Source organism: Carettochelys insculpta, chromosome 2 (genome assembly GCF_033958435.1).
Source record: "Carettochelys insculpta isolate YL-2023 chromosome 2, ASM3395843v1, whole genome shotgun sequence".
Lineage (NCBI taxonomy): Eukaryota > Metazoa > Chordata > Testudines > Carettochelyidae > Carettochelys > Carettochelys insculpta.
In genome coordinates, this window is record NC_134138.1 from 134140089 (window position 1) to 134162645 (window position 22557).

The following is a 22557-nucleotide window of genomic DNA, read 5'->3' on the forward strand; positions in this document are numbered from 1 at the left end:
CAGCCATTCTCTGCCTCCTACGTATTCAAGGATGAGTTCTTGGAATCCACAACCCCCACCACAGCCATCACCTATTTTCTGGTCTTATGTGTCTCAAACAGAGCTCAAAATCTACAGTCTCAATGTCTGCATAGGTTGGCTGAGATGACAGACATTGCGTGGCTGAGAACTTTGAGCTAATCAGGTCATATTTGCTGAGTGTCATAGGCATAGGAATTGAAGAATGGTAATGTGTTCTACCTAATTTTTAAGACTATCATGAAAAAATACATTACTGAGTAGTTGATTTTCTCTGGGATCCTTGGTGGAAGGACTGGAAGTCCACAAACACGAAGTATTTTGACCATGAATACTGAAAAACCCCAGAAAGGTCAGATTTCAGAATCAGGTCCAGAACAGTGGTCTTTGGGTTAGACAACAGCATAGACTCTCCTCTTGTAATTTCATTAATGCCACCTTTGTTCACATAAGCAATTTGGTGTACATACATACCCTATCTGCTGCTGCTGCTCCTGCTCAGGGGCTATTTCTGGCCAAGCTAAATAAATTAGTTACCATCATATAGATCCTTTATAAAAGGAATATTTTCAAATTAAGATTTTTTTCTGGTGCATTTTAGGCTGCCAGTGTAGCACAGTCTATCTGCATCTGTAGCTATTAAAATAGTTTGTCTTTACAAAGGGGGCTTGGGTATGTTTTCCAGTTGTAAGTTTTATATTGGAATTTAGAACAAGGTTAATTCTACTGAAGAAAGTATTCTAGAAGATTGCTAAAAACAGACCACGTTCCCAACCTTCCACTGTCCTAATATTCTCTATAGTCCATAGAGCTAACCCTGTTGGAAATGAAGAATCACTTGCCTACTTCTTTATACTGATTGGAGTTAAAACTGTACTGCCTTGGTGTAGTGATTTAGGAACATTTTCTATATGATTCTCTGAATACTCCTTCATGTTCACCCTATTTAGCCCTTAGTTTCTGCTGACCTTCTTGCACAAAACCTGTTTAACGTTTCAGAGAGCATACTGTGACTGGACCACAACACCCCAGCTTGCGGAAGAGAAAAGGACTGAAGTTTTCTACTTCTGTAATGATAAATCCTTTCACTTAATGATGTCACCATTCTTAGAGATTAAACTCTTTTTATTTAAGGAAAGGCTTTGAGAATATCGTATATAAAGGTTATGAGAGACATAAACACACTGATAGTAGCTTGCCTCATCTTCTAGCCAAATGTTGCATCCACAAACAAGTTTACATGTAGAGTATGAGTGGTGGCTATCACCTCAGTAAAATACCTGGCAGGACCACTATGAATTCATCTTTACTTCCACAATTCTTACGGCCATGACTGACTACTTAGTCCCAGTCATCGTGCTTTTGTGAGAAGAGAAACATAGTCTTGGCAATGTGCATTTCTTCATGTCTCAGAAGTAGTTAATAGTTTTCACAGGTAGTTGGTTCATCCAGAGACAGTAAGTCAGCATAAGCCCAAGCTGCTCTTTAGTCTTCATTATTGCAGGTGCAGCACATAAACACCGGAAATTAGTCCATAATGCCAGGATAACTTATTGCACGCATCCATAAATGTCTCATAAAATTCCTGAATGCTCCTCCAGAAAGCCACATATTGTTTAAACAGTTCAAAATTTGGTATAAAAGGAAAGGGTAAAATATAAAAAGGCAAAATGTAACCAGACTATATAATTTATTCTACATGCTGATTTTAGAGCTATTTGGCCAGCTAACTAACTTGAATCTTTCAAAGAGATTACATTATTATTCTTTCGACCATTAACATTATTGTTTCTAGTTAAACACTTTGAGCTGCTTATGCATACACTATTCATCAACAAAAAATATTTGTGTTCTTATTAGTTATTTGAGCAGGATGTGCTTTATTTAACCCATTAGAACATTTTACAATTTATACGTTATTTTCCTTAAATGATGCTTTGGAGGGAGGAATTTTTTAAATGAATATTTTTAATCTGTTTTTAAGATGGTGGGAAGGAAGTGCTGTCAATGCATCAGATACTACTCTACTTGTTACGATGCAACAAACCTTTAGTCCCGGAGGAGGAGATTGCCAATATGCTTCAGTGGGAAGAGCTGGAATGGCAGAAATACGCAGAAGAATGCAAAGGAATGATAGTTACCAGTCCTGGCATGGTACTGTACAAACAATTGTGATTTACAAATAAGCCATTCAAACAGTGTGATTTTGGTTCAGTGAGTTTCGTGCAGGCTAAATTGGAATGGAAGAAGAAAGCCAGTGAAAGGAACAAGAACCCCTTGATCTCAATGCTGTTGGAGTAACAGAATTGAAAGTACAGGTTCCACCTCCCTTGTCCAGCATGGTCAGGACCTGACTGGTCCCCAACAAGAGAAGGTTCCCTTTCACAGCTTCCAAGCTGCCACCCACTCACCCCTTCTCCTGCCACTAGGCTGCTTCCCTATCTTCTGACCTGAGGCTGCAGGGGAAAGCTTGCTCAGGTCCTATGGGGCTGCCGGTGGACACCAGCCCTGCACACCTGCTCTCCCACAAGGGTTGATACGGGGGATGCAGGCTCTGCTGCACATGCACACACGCCCCCGCCCCAGGCTGCCAGAGGATACTGGCTGCAAGCTCCTGCCCAGCTCTCTGGTCCTGCTGGATGAGGGATGTTGTCAGACCAAAGAATGCCAGATTTAGGGGTGTGCTGAACATAAGAGGATCAGGGATGCAAAATTTAGCTATATGGGAGTGAACTGGCTTGATCCAGCCCCTGGGCACAGGTCACACTTGCTGCCCTATTCTTTGCAAAGAATCAGTGTGTATATTGAAAATGGTAATATTTTAAGCATGTGCAGCCCTAATTTGGTCCCCTGTGCATATATATTATGGTAGCCTTAAATTAAATGATCACATCCTATTTAGCCACAGAATCCCTTCTTAACTGTGAGGATGGGTTATTATTCAATATGTCTTTTATGTTGCTTAGTCAATGTGTTGTCCTAGGCCTTTTCTGATATACACCATTAAAACTCTGCTCTGAATACAGAATTGTTAATTTTCTTATTGAGTGCTTCACTAACAATGATGACTTTATTTTCAGAACTTCTATGATGTTAGGGGGTTTTATTATTCCTGTTTTAGATATGGAGACTTGAGGCAAAATTATCAATTGTCCACTAATTTTGAACATCCATCTTGACCCACATGTGGCCTGGTATTTTCAAAATACTGAGTTTTTTTGTACCACTTTATACATTGAAGGCACAATTTTAATCAACTTCAGTTGCTGCTGGGAATGCTCAGTGCTTCTGCAAATTTGACCCTGTGTGTGTCAGGTGGTCACTCAGAAAATGAAGAACACACAATTAGTGGCACCACTGAAAAGTTGGTTTAAATGGAATCATATAGAACTCAGTGAAGGAAACAGGATTAGAGTCTGATGATCTAGGGCAATATTCAACTTCCTTAATCACAAAACCACTTTTTCTTATGGAAAGGCTCTGCTTTGTTCTATCATCAACTTTTGCAACAAATGAGGCTTCGTCTTACAGACAATTACCTCCTTCACTACAAATCCCGAATCATTACCTGAACACAATCCATTCTGTGTACTTAAAAAAAAAGCAACAACAAAAACAAAAACAAAAAAACCCCACATCTCTCTGATGTAGCCAACATAACTTCCTCGACAAATTTCAAGTTCCTGTTTCATAGTTTCTTAATAGAATACTTGAAAGGCTATTTTTAATGTGCGCACCACAATGTATTTTCTGTAGCCTCTTAACAATTCCTGCTGGAAATAAATAAAAATATAGGATTGATTATTTTAACTTGGTTATTGTGAAATTTGAAGACTACGTATGCTATATGGAGAAGAGAAATAATCTGCCTGGCATATATCTTTTAAATTTAGATATAGAGTTTAAAGAAATAACAATAGACCAGCATTATTTTAAACACTTAAATATATTCATGTCATTTTATTAGTTTCTCAGATTTTGGTTTGGAAAAGCCTTAAATTTTAATCTAATATTAAATACCTTTTTCTTTTACCACTGCTGTTTCTGTTTCAGTGAACATAAATACATATTTTATACTGTTATACTGCTCCCACCTGCAATGTCATCAGATTTTTAAGATACTCAGATGTCTGGCTTGATAAGTTTTTAGGTGGGAAAAATAGCTAAATAGCATCTCTTCCCTTTCAATCAGTACTGAATCAATATTTCTGTATACTCCCAAGTAGTACTTTGTTGCTAGAGCTTCTGTGATTTGGATGAGATCTTAAAATGAAATCCCTGACCATTTGTGGTCATTAAATGATCTTCTAATATTTGGATTGGTCTAAATGTAAAATGTTATGATGGCACAGCTACATCACTGTGGTTTTGCATCAGTGCTGAAACTATCTATGCCAAAGGGAGAGTTTCTCCAGTAGGATGAGGTAAACCACCTCCCTTAGAGATGTTAGATAGTCCTCAAGAGAATACTGCCATTGTCTTAATGCTGTGTGTACGGGGGAGGAGGGGTTAGATTGGGTTAACTTTATTTCTCAGTGGATGTGGATTTTTCCCACCTGTGAGTGACATAATTTTTCCAACTTAGTTTTCTAGTAGAGACCAGGCCCTATTCATCAGAAATGTAAAAGGTGAAAACTAATTTAGTTGTGTCTGCTTGCCTTCTTAATGAGGTACTGTGTGAATAAATTCTGAAATGTTGTTTACCTTTAAAAATATTACAGATATCAAGGCTGGTCATCCATATTTTTGCTGTAAGTCTACTTACAGAAACAAGAGAGTTGGATGAGGATTTTTTCATCATGTAATAGGAGAAGGGGATTGAGTCTTTAGCAGAGTTCTTTTGTGAGAATTATTAAGCAAGTGTTTAACGTCTGTTTAATTCAGAAATGAACTGCAAAGCAAATGTATTTTAAAAGTTTGATGCCTTAGGTTAGGACTAAACATTTACATTTAAGTATCTAAAGAAAAGTGGTGTGATTTTTTTCTGATGGTGCTGATTTCCTATTGACATCAAGTTAATGGGAGCACCTGCAAGCCAATCTAACTTTGGCATCTAAACTGTAGGCATCAAGTTAAAAAATGTGGGCCAAAGTGTTTCTGTCATTTTTATTCTGTTAATCAACTTTAGTGTCCTTAGTACTCATGATATCCTTATCCTAAAAGTTTCTCAAATATTTTCACAGAAAAATCAGGGTAGAAGAGATCTGAGTTGCTAACAGTTGGGGGCGATATCAGAAAATAACTTACAATAATAAATAAATAACCTTTCAAAGTTGCCTTTATAGACCATGCATTGCAAAAAGATACTAATGTTTCTTTTTGAAAGTGAGTTCTCATTTCAGGTCCTTGTGAATTTCCAGTTTTGGAAACAGCATTCTGTCACCTAAAAATCCTATCTACATTTTCATTTTTAGATCCTTTTTTTTCTGCTTCATATTCTCACTTAAACTGTTATGTACTGAAGCCTTAAAAAACTCTCCTCACCTTTCTGTGTGAGTGGAGTAATTTTAAAGATTAATTTTTTATGGGAGGATGTAAAATATTTTATTTTCCATTGTCATATAAAAAGGATAGCTGATAAACATAATTTTCCTTGGATTGGTAAAATGTACATGCCAAAATTACAATTCTGTCCAGTGACATGCATTTTTAGCATTTAATTCCAGAAGTATTTATATTTGGGGGCAATGGTGCAGGAAGTGTAATCCGCATCTGTTTGTAAAACTGTTATAAATACTCTTACAAATTTTTATGAAATAGCAATAGCCATTCAGCACCTAATAATGTCATGCAAAATAAGGTAACTTTTCTTTGCTAAATTGGCAGTTTTAGTATAAAAAGACAATTCTAAGTAATGTATCTTTTCAGACACTTAAGAGAACCTGATAGCATCATCGAAACAGCTAATTGTCTGGTAGGAAATCATTTAGGTATAAAACAGAAAAGTTTACAAGATAATGGAGAAAATATTTGTGCGGAGAGACTCAACTGTGAAACTTAAACTAAGGTTTTTACATATACTATAGAAGTGAACCGGAGCACAGCAAGCAGTACCCTCAACTGCAGTGATGTCGGAGTTACTCATTTTCTCCATTTTTAGAGATGAAGTGAAAGTTGCTTCCTTCTGCAATGTCCTTTTACAGACATTTTGCTTTAAAAAAATCTGCCATTTTCAAGTGCAAAAAGTACAAAAGATTCTTCATTATCAAAACCGCATTCCTCTTTGGCTTTGGAGCATATTGTAATAGTGACAGTGCAGTTTTTAATGCACTTTATGTGGTGGATGGGCTTGATAACATATTTAGCTATATTAGATAATCAAGACTAGAACTACAGTTAGAGAGAAAATATGATTGAGTGAACCAGGTACAGGAATAATGGTGGTCTGAAGTCCCAGGATTTGATGCTGGCTCTGATACCAACTTAATAATTGTCCTTTGGCAATTCATGTAAAATTCTCAGAAACTCTCAAAACCTGAGTTCTTCCTACCCTGTAAATGAGGATAATATCTATATTGTAGGATACTTGTGCAAACCAATTTAACATTGGTACAGCCCTGTAAGTGCCACACATTGTTATATATTAATGGTTTTCTACATACACTCTTTGCTCGTTAAACAAGTACTTTATTTATGAGTACTCGCTTAAACGAGGGACACATATACTTACCTTTTGTTCACTGGACGAGTAAACTCCCCTGCTAATACGAGCCTTACCCCTCCCTGTGGCTCCAACTCGCCGCAACCTAAATCCCCCTGCCAGCCTCACAGACCCCAAACTGCTGCAGCCTAAACCCCGCGCTGGCCCCCTGCACATAAACCACCACATCTTAACCCCCTCCCCCCGCCAGCCCCCTGCACATAAACCACCGCAGTCTAACCCCCCCACCAGCCTCACACACCTAAACCATTGCAACCTAAACCCTCCCACCAGCCTTGCAGACCCCAGACTGCCTCAACCTAAACCCCCACAGCTGGACTCGTGCACCTAAACTGCTGTAGCCTTAACCCCCCAACTTGCAGCAGCCTGAACCTCCGCCCCCTGTGGACCCAACCAGCCACCAGGTTTTAACCCTCCCTCCCACTCATGTCCCCAAACTGCCCCCAGCCTTTTATCCTCCCCAGCCCTCCGCCCACCCAAGGTTCACTTACCTTTCAAAAGCAGCACCACCTGGTGCCACTCCTTCCCTGAGTTAGGAGCACTTAGAACCAATCAGAGTCTTTTACATGTACTTTAATGGTAATTTAGTGTCCCTCTTACGAGTTTTTGCCTACAAGCAGAAAGTTGAGAGCCAGTTGCACTCATATAGTGAGAGATGAGCATAATTAACAAAAATATATCTCTTACTCATTTCAAAATGTAAGCCTTCTCCATTTCTCATAACGAGGATGTCATTCATTTGTCAGTTCCTGCACAATGTCGGAATGTATCCAATAAAATATCACTAGCTCTGTTTTAATTAGATCAACTGTATTGATTTTCTTCCTAGAAACCCAGTTCAGTTCGTATTGATCAATTGGACCGTGAACAGTTCAACCCTGATGTGATTACTTTTCCCATTATTGTTCACTTTGGGATACGGCCTGCTCAACTTAGTTATGCTGGAGACCCTCAGTAAGAACTTTTCCTTAAAGCTTATGCTAAAAAAAGTTAGTTATTTTCATTTGTTGTTATGTAAGACCTAGTCATATGATCATTGAATTTGATGGAAGACTTAACCAGTTTCTGCAATGGGAGTGGGAGCAGGAGCTGGCTTTTTAAAATTAGACAACTTGAAATACAGCTGCTTTTTCTTCTTCTCAGAAGTGTAATTTGGTCTTCATTTCCCTCATCAATTTTAAATTTTGAAAGCAAATATGCCATATTCATGCAATATTAAAATTACTCACTTGGTAGAAATGTTATGAAACCAGTGGCTGTGTCCTTGCTGTGGATCAGCCATGCCTCTGATGCATCTACCCAGGCTACACTGCTTTTCCTGCTTGTGCTAGCTCACTGAGAATATGCACGAGTTTGCAGAGGAGACTCACACCTTTAATTCAGAGTACAGAGAGAGCCTAAGTTGCAATCTTAAACTTAGCCACTCGTGTTTGAAATATGTACTACTAACGAATTCAGAAAAGTTCCATTTGGTGTGGAGTATTTTTTCATGAAGATTTTGATACTGCTAACTGAAGCCAGCTATAGAATGATCTTTTTTTTTATTCTCATTATTTTCTTATTCTGCTGCTCATCCCTATAGTATCTGAATGTCTTCCATGCAAAATCAGAGCAATAGCAAAGCCCCAGAGGTTTTCATGGAGTCTCTCTGATATACTGATTGTGATGTTCAGTGCGTTTGTTTTACTTCACAGGATGATTTGTTTATTTGTCATTTCATTTTCCTTTTGAGCAGATAAATGTAGTATCTATTTTGAAAACTTTTATGGTGCTTGAATTTTGCATTTAAATTAAAAGGAAATAGGATAGGAGTAGCCTGTAGATTCTCAGTTTCCAGTTTGTTTTATAAACCAAGCAAACACAGGCACCTCTAGGGACAAGGACATGCACTGGAGGAGGAAGTGAAACAGCCATGAACAGGTTCCAGTAAGCAAGGAATGAGATGGTGTGTGCCCTGGAACTCTGATGATTTAGAAACAGTAAAACAGCTATAGCCCCCTTTCATGACATGTCAGTAATGTGTAATTTTCACACCAAAACAACCTCTCTAAGTTGTTGCGTTGAGTGCATACAAAATGTGGAAGAAAATAGATCATTAAAGCAAATACTTTGATCACTCCTTCGCTTCATTTTAAAAGTATTTGTGTTTTGTGTTAAGAATCTATTTCTGGTATGAGGTGTACTTTTTTGTTTGTTTGTTTGTTTGTTTTTTTAAATACCAAGCATAAATTGGGCAGTTTTACTTTCTGCTGGAATATTTTTTAACAACCTAAGGACTGCATTTGGTCTTGCTACAAATGACATACAGACTTCATGTCGAGAAGAGGAGTCTTTCACGTAAATCAGAATAAGGCTTTTTGCTGTGGGCCACACAATACCCCCTATTTAAATGTATCCCATCTGAGAGATCTTTTTAGAGTGAAGTAGTAAGGATTATTTGCCACTCTGTTATCGAGAGCCCATTGGTTGACTAGGTCAAGCAATGAGGCATTCGTGTTTTGTACCTGTGATACTTAAAGATGGATTTTTTTTTCCCATTCTTTCCTCCAGATACCAAAAACTGTGGAAGAGCTATGTGAAATTACGCCATCTGCTGGCTAACAGTCCCAAAGTCAAACAGGCTGATAAACAGAAATTATCTCAGAGAGAGGTATGCTGGACCTTATTGCATATCCAGTGACTGAACACATATTAGTCAGATAGGTGAGGGGCTGGGTTACTGCATTTCTGCAGAAAAGAAGGGAAATATCTATTATTGCCATTCTTACAATAGGTTTTCTTTTCTGTGTGTTGAGCTGAGGTTATCATTTGTTCTTGGCCTCCTAGTGGAGAAACATTTTCATGCACTGTGGTTTACTGCAGATATTGCCATAGATTGTTGAGCTCTTTATACTATTTGTCATAAGCAAATGCAATGCTCAGTGTTGAGAAGGGCTTTCCAATCTAAATTATGCTTTTCAGATGCTTATAATCTCAAATTTCCATGATTTACACTTGTTCTAAAGTTGTATTTTATTGGAAATGTCAAACGATTCCCCTTTGCGGGCAAGGGAGTGATGAGAGATGGAGAGATTTAAGAAAAAAAAAAGAATTAAAACCTTAGTTATGGTTTATTTTTTTTGTCTGTTTGTTTTTTTCTGGCATAATAACTCCAAAACAGTCAAAGGTAAAACCTTTGGTGTTTGTATAGGCAAAGTCCTTTCATTGAGAGATATGGTGCTTGCAAACTTTGCTGTTGTTTTTCAAAATGTTGGCTACTGAGGACTCCCATTGATTTCAGTGGGAAATTCCAGTTGCTCAGGACTTCAAAAAAGTAAAGCCATCTCATTATGTACTAGAAAACCTGCTTTGTGGTATTCATCTCTTTATGTCCTGGACTAAGACTTGGAAGTTGTTTCTTTGCTCATATTCCAGACAGTCTTAGTGACACACGTAACATGCATATTTATATCAAAGAGGAAGGAACTTGTTTTGTATGTGAAACTGGATGAAGCAACTTTTCCCTTTGTCACAAAGCCAAGTACTCGTGTTTGCATTGCAGTAGCTCATTTTTTCCTCCCCCTCATTTACAAGAATCTTGTGTAAGCCAAGGTATGTGGGATTTGAATGTTATTGCAAAAGGGTACTCAGATATTGTACTCATCAATCCAGTACATATTCTAGTTCGCTGGAAAACGATTTCAGTGCTTGTGTGTTGAGATGCAAATGTATGTGTTTATCTCTGACAGTCTGTAATCATACAGCTTACATGAATGTACAAAGTGGAGTGTGAATGGATTAATCAAGAAGTCTTAGACCAGCAGCATCACCAGTTTGCTTTTTGTGTAGCAACTGAAGCTGCTGCTGCAATAGACGGTCTTCAGTATATCTGACAGTGCACCAGATTTCATTATTGGTGCAAAGCATAGCAAGAAGTCACATGAACATGGGGTTTAATTAACATTTTATTTATAGTAGTGTTAAATAAGCCCCCAGACCTTAGCTTATTTCCTCATAAATGGGAAATACCACAGTATTAAAAGTTAGCTGCATCCTAATTTTAAGGACAGAGAATATTTCCACTGAAATAAATGAATTTTATCTTAACTGCAGCTTTCATCACTGCAGAGGAGAACAAATGGGAGGCTAAAACTTTTTATTAAAAATGCCTCTCATTAGGAAATAATGGACGAGTTATTCTTAAAACTGTAGCAGAGGGGGGTGGGGTGATTACATTTTGCCTCAAAAATGAAGTGCTCTGTTGACATTTATCACTTCATAAAGCATGTAGACCTTTGTTACTAGATTGTATCATCTGGGATGGTGGTTTTCGAAAGTAATTGTCACACAGAAGATGTATTGAAAGCAGTTCTTAGGCACAAACCTTGTGGTAGTGTGCTTCCATTTTGTGAAACTGAGATCCTCACAGGTAATGTAGTAGGAGCTGTCGGTCTATGTGTGTAATTGGCTTGTGAATTTTACATATATATAATATATATTTTCCTGAATTGGGCACTGAAGATATATTGATATGCATACTACTGTATAAAAGCCTATAAGAGCTTACAGAACCTACCCCTAAAAGGTTTGCAAATTAAGGTCTTTGTCCACAGTCCATTGAAACTTAGATTGGAGTCCTAAGCGAGCAGTGCTTCATGCACATTATGCCATTGATTTCAATGTGATTATGGAATACAAGGTCATTATTTGTATTAAGGTGGTGCCTGGGAGCCTCAGTCATGGATAAGGCAGAACCCTTTGTATACAAACCCAAAACCAAGTGACTGTCTGTGCCCCAGAGAGCTATGTATATTTTCCTTAAAACCAAAGCAGGCAGCAGGGAGGGGAGAGCTGTCAAGCTGGGGTCCAGCAGTGAAGCACAGAAAAAAGGAGAGATGTAATTTTAATCTTTTATTCTTCATTGTAATAAAGTTCCCTGTTTTCAGAAGAAAATATTCAGTGGCTGTTTCTCTTGGGGGCATTTGCTCTATCAGGAAGTAAATTTAGAATGAGAGACCCTAACATTCTGGATTATTTATTTATTTTATTTCTTCTGATTCATATATAAAAGAAAAGAGGGTCTGGTACCGCTCCCATATTTCAGAAACACAAACTGCCTGAGAAAGACCAGCTTCTCCTGGTCAGCACAGAGCAGTTTTTAAAAACATTTTCTTCTGGGTTGGACTGAAGTTGGCAGGTTTCATAGTAAGAACCTCTGGTATCAGTGGATACTAACCCCCTGTTCCATATGAAGGGTATTGACATTCAGCCCAGATATGTGTAAGGTGTCTGAGGTGATGTAATAAAGGGCTGTATTGTACCAGCATGAAGGAAGCATTTTTTACTTCACACATAAGTCTTGGGATGGAGTATCAGTATTAGGAATTCCAGAAAGAAGTGATATGTGCTCGTGCTTATCTCTCCTTCAATAGATGAATAAGAGTGGTTTTGTTCAATTCATCTACAGCCAGAGCCTGTGAGCAGTCAGCTCGGTCCTCACCTTGTAGCTATCAGAATAGGGAGATTGAGCCACGTATTGCTCTCTATCATACTTGTGAGCGTCCATGCCACCTCGGATTACATCATTATTAAAGGGTGGGTGGAAATAACTACAAGGTTTAGGATTAAAACTTACTGTCTGAAACAAAACCCAAGCTGGTGTCGGGCTGTGTCTACACTACAGCATAAAGTGTTTGGTGTTCTTTCACCAGGGGTAAACAAATTGAGCAATCTGTTGACATGGTTCAGTCATGGTTTTCTTTTCCCTGGGACTCCCTACTTTTCTTGCTGTCCTTCTGAAAAATGACTGTGTGCTTTCAATGGGAGGTGAATGAGGGCAATGTAGACTGGCCAGATGACAGTGGTTGCTCTCGGGACACATTTGGTTATACAGTGCATAATGTGGACAACCTAAACAATTTCTCTTATCAGGGAAGGAGACTTCTGAAAAATTGCCATTTGTTTTCAAAGGGAAGGGCATGAGAGAAATGCAGTGTGGGAAGATGACATCACATACCCACAACCCCCTAGCGGGGCATTTTTTCCACCATAGAGCACCAGTAAAAAAGCCCAGAATGCAGCTGGGCAGATGAAACTGCCGGATAGGTTCCCACAGTGAACTAAGTTGACTTTGTGGGGAGGTGTGGGATACTCAGCTTCAGCTTTATGAAACCTGGTGTTACAAAGTAGACTTTGATAAATTCGACTTTATTTCATAGCATAGACATAGCCTCAGATATGTAATCCTGACACCCTAATGCCTGTTTTTTCATGTCTACATGTAATTTCATATTGCTTTATTGTGGAAGGTTTCTGAGAATTCTTTCACCATTTTTTCCTTTCCTAGGAGGCGCTCCAGAAAATCAGGCAGAAAAACACAATGAGACGAGAAGTGACAGTGGAATTAAGCAGCCAAGGATTCTGGAAAACTGGCATTCGTTCTGATGTCTGCCAGGTGATTGTTAGACCTAGGGATTCCTCTGTAAATCAGTTTTTCTTGTCTTAGTTAATAAACTGATGTTTATTGGAATTATTGAAATTGAAATTAATGTTTCCTAATTTTATGATGTTGAGTTGTAGCTACATCAGGGAGAGTGGAGAAGGGTTTGCCATAATTCATAGAGTCATAAAATATTAGAATTGGAAGGGACCTCAAGAGGTCATCAGGTCCAGCCCCTGTCCTTATAGTAGAACCAACCACCATCTATATCATTCCTGTTAGATATTTATCCAACCTTTTCTTAAATATCTCCAGTGATATTCTACAACCACTCTAGGCAACTCATTCCAGTAATTAACCACCCTGACAGTCAGGACATTTTTCCTGGTGTCCAATGTAAACCTCCCTTTCTGCAATTTAAACCCATTGCTTCTTACACTTTTTTAGAGGTTAAGGAGAATAACATTTCTCCCGCCTCTTTGTAACACCCTTTCAGGTACTTGAAATCTGCTATCATGTCCCTTCTCAGCCTTCTCTTTTCCAAACAAAACAAACCCAATTCTTTTAATCTTCTCTCATGGGTCATATTTTCTAGACCTTTAATCATTTTAGTTGCTCTTCCCTGGATTCTTTCCAATGTCTCCACATCTTTCCTAAAAGCACATTACATTACAGTGAAGCATTGTTGGTATTACTGTGCTGATATACACAATGCTGTTTGCACTGGGGACTCAGACCCCTGATTGAAGCGGGGGCAATCTATGCTTGTGCACATTGTGTCTTATAGCAATTCTACACTAAAAATTGCAATCAGGATAAAACCCCACCATAAAAAACACCCAAGAGGCTAACTTTGAGCTTTCAGGTCATTAAACTGGCCTTTGTACAAAACTTTTTTCTTTTTTTTTAAATCACATGTTCATGGAGAATTTAAATTTTGGCCGCGTAGTAAATGTTCAGTATAATGCAATGGTGGCAATCCCTCATCAAGCTAAAGCCTTAACATTGCAAAATTAGGAGACATTGAATTGTTATTTATTAACCCACAAATCACAACTCTTCTTAACTTTTCAATTGGGGCGGTAGGGGAAGAATTTGCCCAGATGTAATATATTTGAAGAGTGCATTAAAAAAAAATTACACCCCAGAGCAAGGGATGAAACAGATTCCATATCACTGACAGAAAGGCTAATCATTCAACGTGCACAAGTAAATCATGTTTTGCTTAATATTGCGTTTGTTGTAAAGAACATCAGCAAAAAACAAAACAAAACGATCTAAAAACCGACGCACAGTGAATTTTGTTTCAAGAGTTCTAACTTACTGCTCAGAGGTTCCAGGTTTAAATAATGTTGACCTAGGAAAATATAATGCAAATCAGACATTAAGTTCAATGTGACAAATATATATATTTAAGAATCCTGTGCTTTTTTATTGAGCCCATGTTTTCTAAACTTATCTCTTCCTGGCAAAGCTTTAAGAGTGGTCTTGAAGAAGGATGAATATTTATATCCAAAAACTAGTAAAAAATAATTTATCTTTCATCTAAGACTCATTTTTATGCCAGTAATATTTAAATGGTCTGAGACAGGGTACCAGCACACTGTGCCATTGCATAAAATTTTGTTCTAAGTTTTAAAGCTAACATTTGTTGCTATGCTTTAAGAAAAACTGCATATATTTCCTAACTTGAAAGTTTAGAAATAGATCTGAAACAATGAATTAGACTTGTCAATTGTTTGGCTTTCTCTCAGAGGTCACAAGGAGACTAAACCTATGCATCATTAAAATGAAAGGTTGCTATTGCTGGTTTTCAGGTAGGCTTTTTGCCAGAATAAAAACTAAATTAATGTAAATCAATTCTGTGGGCAGACTTAATGCAAAGTGATTTAAAATTATTGGTTTGCTTTAATCTTAAAAGCACGATAGTTTAGAAGATCAAACTTCTTTTTTATAACATGGAGGTACTCTAAAGATTATAAATTACTCTGTTACACAAATGATAAGACTAGTCTTGGCATTTTCCAAAATGAAGCACTTGCAAGTGGGAAGAGAAAGAGTGAAGTGTTCTCATTAAAATGCTCTGTTTTGTGTGAAGTAATTCAAAATTATTAGGCAGGTGCAGGGCGTGCCTTCACTGCTATTAAAATATTACATGCAGATAATTATTTTTATACACAAAATAAATTTAATAAGATGATGCAGTGGCTCGCCTTCCTAAAATGGTAAAATTCCAGAACAGACCATAATTCATCAGTATCCATTAATCTGCAATAGTTATTTTTGGAGGTGGGAGGTTGGGGAGTGTTCAGCTAAAAAGAACTGGGAAATTAAATAGCTGTAATCCAATCTGACAGATATTACCCAAATAAATCACATAGCTGATGTCAGGAAAACAACAGTTTGTCCATATAATTACCAGAGTCTAAAATCATTGTGTGTGCCTCATGTTTATCATGAGAAATATACCAATTGTGTACTATTTGAACTTTTAAATAAAAATGTAAAATTTTGGTATATCAGTGCTGCAAATGAGGACTTACTGTGTACAAGAGGTATAAAATTGTGGTCTATTGTGGTCAACCACAATTCTGGTTGCTACTACAATGGCAATAAATGCAGAGACTTTGTTAATTGGTAGGCATGTGTTGTTGGTCTTCGGAATTGTTTATTTTTTGGAAGTGGTCAAGAGGGAAGATGCATAAGAAGCATTATTATAAAACATGCGGTCACCCTGCCACACATACACGCACAAACTCTGACATATTTATGAAACTACTGTACTGTTTTAGTTTAAATACCAGAAATTCTCTTAAATCTCAATCTATTCATCAACAATGTTTTCACTTCCCAAAAAAATAGTTCTTACTTGTCATCACATGTACAGTGTTCACCCATGTTTCATTCTAACCCCTCCCCCTCACCCGGTGCAATCTTATGCTCTTTTCAAGAAAAGATAATCCTTATTTTTCTCACAGCACTGTTATGTTCACTGATACCTATTCTGTGAGAGCGCTTCATTTCATCAACATACCAAAATTCACAAAGACACATAATCCCATGAATTATGTGATCTGTTTTACATGCATAACTAATTTTTTTCTACACATCATTCTATTTATTCATCCCCTTTAATTATATGCTTTGCATTTACTGTGAAGTGATACATGGATAATTTTCATATTTCATCTTCAAACAAGTCTTGTTTCTAGGAATACTTAAACTTGATGTTGCTAATTACAATATGAATTATAATTTCATATTGCACATTGTAAAAACATTCATTATTTTACATGCGTATACAAGGTGTTATATTAAATTGCATATTGTGATTTAGCTGCTATGAATCTTATATTTCTCATTCTTCCATGAGAACTTTAATGTTGGTGTAGTACAACAGGGTATTCTATGCTACTTGTTCAGTTATCAGTTATTGTCCTAGATCTCTGGTCTTGAACCCAGGCTTAGAAAAGTACACAAAGGGGTAGATTTTCAAAGTCATTAAGTACACTTGGGAATTCAACTCTTATTGAAAGCCTCTGGGATTTAGATGCCTAAGTCCCATTTCAGTTTTGAAAACCTCACCCAGAGCATTTTTGCTAGATGGCCAAATAGCGGCTTTGTAACTGCCTTTCCAACTCTTCCCAGTGCTCAGTGTCTCAGGGACTGCCAGCGTTCAGCCCTTCATAATAGTTGATAATACTGGTCACTGAATTTAAGTGGTAATGAGACTGTAACTTTACACTGCACTATTTTCCTGCCTGCCAGGGCTTGAAACAAGTGTGTAGTAACTTGTAAAAAAGCTGGTTGTCCCAGCTATCAAGTGGTATAAAATGACCTTTCCTCGTTTTGATGGTTTATGAAATATTCTACTTTAAAACTGTGTCAGCAGAGTAACTTGGGCTTTAGTCATTTTTTTTTCTTTTGTACTAATCAAAGTCTGCATATTATAGCAAGTGCCAGATGGCCAGTCTCATGTTCTGTCACTGTTTGACTCTACCTTGATATGCCATGGTATGTTCAGCAGTATGCCACAGGAGGATCCCTGTTGTACCCAACAGAGCACTTTAATAGAAGACTTTTCTTTTCTTGCTAATTATACACATGGATAGGTTTTAAATTAGTTATATTCATCGAAGGGTGTAAGGACATTATAATTTTTAATGTCAAGTATCAGAGGGGTAGCTGTGTTAGTCTGGATCTGCAAAAGCAACGAGGGGTCCTGTGGGTCCTGCATCTGAGGAAATGCATCTTTGCCCACGAAAGCTTATGCTCATACATTTCTGTTAATCTATAAGGTGCCACAGGGCCCCTTGTTGCTCTTATATTTTTTAGTGTATTTCTCAAATCAAAGTAAGTAAAATTTATATCATTAAGAAACTAAACTTCTTTGTGCATTATTTCATGTTCTGTTTTGTAAATGAATACTCTTTCTTATTGCTATTGTTTTCCTAGCATGCAATGATGCTTCCTGTCCTCACTCACCATATTCGTTACCATCAATGTCTGATGCATTTGGACAAGTTGATAGGCTATACGTTTCAAGATAGATGCTTGCTACAGGTAAGACATTCCATCTGAGTTCCTTAGGACTCAAACTCTGCTCCTGTGGAGCAAGTGCATGGGAGACCTGAGTTCATGACCATCGTCATCCTCAAGTTAGTTAGGCTTATGTGTGTATAACCTGTTGAACATATTAATCATGCAGAAATGAGGCACATTGCTGATATTGGGAATTCAGAATCTGTAAAATCAGGATTCCACTGCCTTTGGTTTGTAGGATTATATTTTTATGACTTCATGGGTTCCTTATTTTGCTGAGTTAGGAAGAACAAGTGGCTTACTGCCATTGTGTTTGTAAATTTTGATTTTCTATATTTTGTAGTTCATTATTTCTTAAAGAATGCCTTGTGTTCAAAGCTGTGAACACATCTCTTCAGGCCTGCAGCTCTTTGCTGAAATGTTCACCATTATACAATGAAAGTGAAAAGTTGTGCTGCTTGGGGGTTTTTAATACATCTGTGTTGTGTAATCCATTAGTTGTGGAAATACATTTTTGCACATGGGAAGTCGCAGCAAAAACTGTCTATTGTAAATCTAAATGAAAAGGCAAAAATAAGTGACGAAATCTGGGTCATCAACCTGCATTAGTGCAAAAAAAAAAAGTGCACTTTGTATATACTTTCAGATTTTATTGCTCGAATATAGGTGTTTCATTTTTTTTTACGTATAAAGAATCAAGAATCATTATTAAAACACTCTCAGATCCTCCTTGTATAAATCAGATGAGGCTGAGAATGGTGGGGATGAGTCTTATGCTTAATTATGAACATATTTTGAGGAGGGGGTTTACCCCTCAAATTTCTTTGATTTTAAAGGTTAAAAAAAGAAAAAAAACTGCAAAAGCCTACGAACTGCCATGAGAGAGCACTTGAAGCAAAAAGCACATGAGTTATCAGTAATGAGAAAAGCCTAAGATAATAATGAGGGAAAGCATAAGGCCAACATAAATCCACAGAATGCACAGAAGCACTTTATGTAGGTTTGCTCCTTCTTCATGTTTATGGAATAGCTAAGAATTTGTTTCAGAAGAGAGAGTCCCAAGTGTGATTTATATTTCACCATTTAAATAATTGTGCATAGGATGCCAAATATATAAATATATAATCTCTGAAGTGATGATGTATGCTTCATCATCCAGTATGCATATACAGACCTGACAGAGAAGTAGGGAGGATATTTTGTGTGTTTTTGTTTTAACTATTCTGTTGTGTTCTATCAAGCAACAAGAGTTGTAATGGTATAGATTCAAAACTGTAGTTAGTACTAATTATGTATTTAGCAAGGATTTGGAAGAAAATGTTTCGAAGTTGAGTAGTAGTTTGGTTGGACAATACAGGTTGAACCCATCTAGCGTGGCACCCTCAGGACCTGACTGGTGCAGAATGAGAGAATTTGCCAGACCATGGGAGTTCAGTGTTGTCTTGCAGCATTACCTGTACTTCCATGGCTTCCACTTCCACTAGGCTCTTAAAAGACACTTGGGGTAAATGAAAGCTAAATAACAGCCCAGAACACTGAGAGCCAGAACTGGCAGCTGGAAACAAATTTAATGGGTTCACAGGAACCTTGGCCACACCCATGATAAGTGGTTGTCTGGCTAACTAAAATCATGCCAGATTACAGATGTCACTGGATGAGAGAGTTCCAGATTAGAGAGATTCCACCTCTAGTAAAAATACTTTTTGTTTGAACAAAGAAGGCAAAGGGACTGTTCAGGAGTTCTTTTTATTTATCATAAAAGGTCCTAATCCTACAAATATTTCATCGATAACTTTTTGTGAGTAAGTCATCTCATTTAACTCAATGGGCCATTAACAATTCTCATTCATGTGTTTGCAGACTTGGGGCCTGAAGGCTTATCTACACTACCACAGAAGATCAACCCTGTCAGGGTCAATCTTCAGGAGTTCAGTTTTGTGCATCTAGTCTGGACGCACGGAATCAAGCTCTCAGGGGTCACAGTCAACCCCCATACTCCTCACGAGATGCAAGGAGTAAGGGAAGTCAAAAGGAGAAACTCCTCCTTCAGCCTTCCTCTGTATAGACGGACAAGTTAGCTGAGTTGTGTCTCTGCAGTCAACTTTCTTGATCTAGTTTCGATATAGTCTAAGTCTTTGTTAATTGCTAGTGACACCTCCTATTTATGCTGCCATTTACAAAGTGATAGCAGCAGAGATTCAAGTGCCTGGTAGCTCTTGCAATACATACTTAATAAAGAGGTCCATTTTTCCATTCCTGTTCACCTTCACTAGTACGGTGCTTTGAATGGGGTCCCAATAAAGACAATGAGAATAAGGGGTGAGCCGTGGGTTTCAGTGAGCAAAAAATGTATCACTTATCTTTTTTACTAAAAAAAAAAAAGATAAGGCTCTCCTTATTCATACTTTGCATATTTGTACTGAGTTACAAATGCTTCAGATGGGATTGCAGCACATAAATATATTCATGTAGTAGTAATATTAGATTTATGTTTTTTGTACTAAGCAAATCTTCATACTATTTAACATAGCCAAGTTAGCAAGCCCAACATTTTAGGAGAAATTGACAATCCAGATTTTTTTTTTGTTCCTTCAGGAGCTGATTTATTCCGTTAAAAAGCTTTTGAAAGTTAATTAGCTTAAGTGGTGATAAGGCATAAATGATGTGTTTCTTGACATATCTGAAGTAGTACATCCTACATTTTAATTGCTTGAACTAGAGTTAATAATTGCCAACAGCACACCATAACATGTCTTCAAGCTGAGAAATAGCTGCTGTTAGCAGCTACCAATCTAAAATTGTTCTTAGCATTTGTAAAAATAAACCTAGTACTGCAAATTTCATTTTAGCTTGCCATGACTCATCCAAGCCACCACCTAAACTTTGGAATGAATCCGGACCATGCAAGAAACTCCTTGTCCAACTGTGGGATTCGACAGCCCAAGTATGGAGACCGAAAAGTTCATCACATGCACATGAGGAAAAAGGGTATGCAGTTACACCATTATTGTTTTCTCCCGCTTTCCTTAACCTCCCAGAACTGCCTGACAGATGCTTGTTCAGCCTATATTCTTCTGAAAGCTTGCCTTCAACGTACTGTTAAGATTAAGTTAACTCCTCTGAAGTTAACCTAGTTAGAGTAGCAGTGGCCAAAGTGAGTGATTGTGTTAGAAGCACAAAGTAATTGCACCCACACTTCACTACTAAGTGGAGCTTCAGTAGCACTCAAGCTTTAACAAATACATTCACCAACTCATCTGCCATTGAGGACCCGCTATCTTGTGTTTAAAGCACCATTTACCTGGAGCTAGGGATTTTTCTGTGAGAATCAGATGGAGAGTTGGGGAGGCAATGCTAAAGGATTATATACCTTGAGCTAACACTGCTGTGAAGACTAGCTGTAGAAGAGAATTTTAATAGAAGTTTCTAATTCTTGAGGACATGGTAATACAGATAATTAATAAATAACTGGGAAGTCTCTTATGACTGATTTGATTTCACAGATTAGCAAACAAGAAGCGAACAAAATAAGCAAGAATAATACATCACAGAATACTCTTAGTTTTATTTTTGACAAGTGTATCTATTGATATGGTCATAATGTAGGAAGTACACTGAAGAATAAATGATTTCTCATTTATGAGCTCTACTTGTAACACTTCTATGAAATCCTTGCTGGAATATGGAAACAATGCCATTGTCAAATGTGTGGGCTCTGCTGCGCAGTTTCTTTTTCCATTATATACAATCAACTGCAGAAATACAAGTTCAATTGTTCATACGGTCATTTGGAGCTTTACTTTCCTGTTGACTTTATATCTGGCTCCATGTATGGGGAAAGCAGTTTCCTGTCAAGTTTCCAATTTTCCTACATAAATATCTCCTCTGGAATTTAACTCTGGATCTGTGTTGTGTTTGCTTTTTGAATGAGTCCATGACATTTATTTATTTATTTATTTATTTATTTATTTATTTATTAAATACAGAGTGAAATTTTTGCATTGCAAATACAGGTTGAATCTCTCTCATTGGGCATCCTTGGGATGTAACTGGTGCCAGACGGGAGAATTTGCTGGTCCATGGGAGGTCAATAATGTCTAGCAGCATTACCAACATTTCCACTGCTTACTGGGCTGTTAAGGGGATATTTGGGTGGTAAATCAGAACTATATAACAACACAGAACCCTGAGAGCCAGGACTGTTGGCTGCAGACAAATTTTGGCTGCTTCTACACTCACCCCCTCCTGTTGGAGGTGGAATGGTAATGAGGCAGTTTGAAGCAGGCTAATGAGGCGCTGACATGCATATTCCAAAACTAATTAGGAGTAAGGGAATGTCGAAGTGCGGTGCTTATTTTGAAGCTGCTCGCATCTACACTGTCAATCTGCATTTCAAAGTCTGCCCTTTGACATTCATATGGCCGCCATTATGCTAATGAGGCGCTGAATATGCTTGTCAGTTCCTCATTAGCCTGCTTTGAACTGCCTCGTTATCATGCCCCCACCGACCAGAGGGAATGAGTGTCGAAGCAGTCTTTATGGGACCACAGGAGACTTGGCCACACCCAAGATAAGGGGTCATCCAGCTAATTAAATTCATGCCAGATTACGGATGTTGCTGAATGGGAGGATTCCAAATTAAAGAGGTTCAACCTGTACAAAGTGATGTTTGTGGAAATTACTTCAGTGACATCAATGACATTAATAACCTGTTTGGTATTGTTTACTGTTACAGGAATAAATACTTTGATAAATATTATGTCCCGCCTTGGGCAAGATGATCCTACTCCTTCCAGGTAATGAAATCAACTAATAGTTTGCTTGTAGCATTTTACTTATATGTTAATGTGAGCTGATCGGTCTTTTTCTTGGACCAAAAACCTTAACTGAAAATGAAAATTCAGCTCTAGTTTCTGCT

General features: G+C 37.7%; 1 protein-coding gene across 2 annotated transcripts in view; it reads left to right on the plus strand.

Moving 5' to 3' along the window:
* Positions 1 to 22557, plus strand: part of DROSHA (drosha ribonuclease III) — a 124397-nt gene that overhangs the window by 37685 nt on the left and 64155 nt on the right. For both annotated transcript variants that reach the window (XM_074987798.1, XM_074987799.1), the window contains exons 13-19: positions 2003 to 2172; positions 7509 to 7633; positions 9230 to 9329; positions 13005 to 13112; positions 17553 to 17660; positions 20489 to 20627; positions 22375 to 22435. In XM_074987798.1, coding sequence (XP_074843899.1) covers positions 2003 to 2172; positions 7509 to 7633; positions 9230 to 9329; positions 13005 to 13112; positions 17553 to 17660; positions 20489 to 20627; positions 22375 to 22435 — 811 coding nt within the window. The remainder of the gene's footprint in view (positions 1 to 2002; positions 2173 to 7508; positions 7634 to 9229; positions 9330 to 13004; positions 13113 to 17552; positions 17661 to 20488; positions 20628 to 22374; positions 22436 to 22557) is intronic.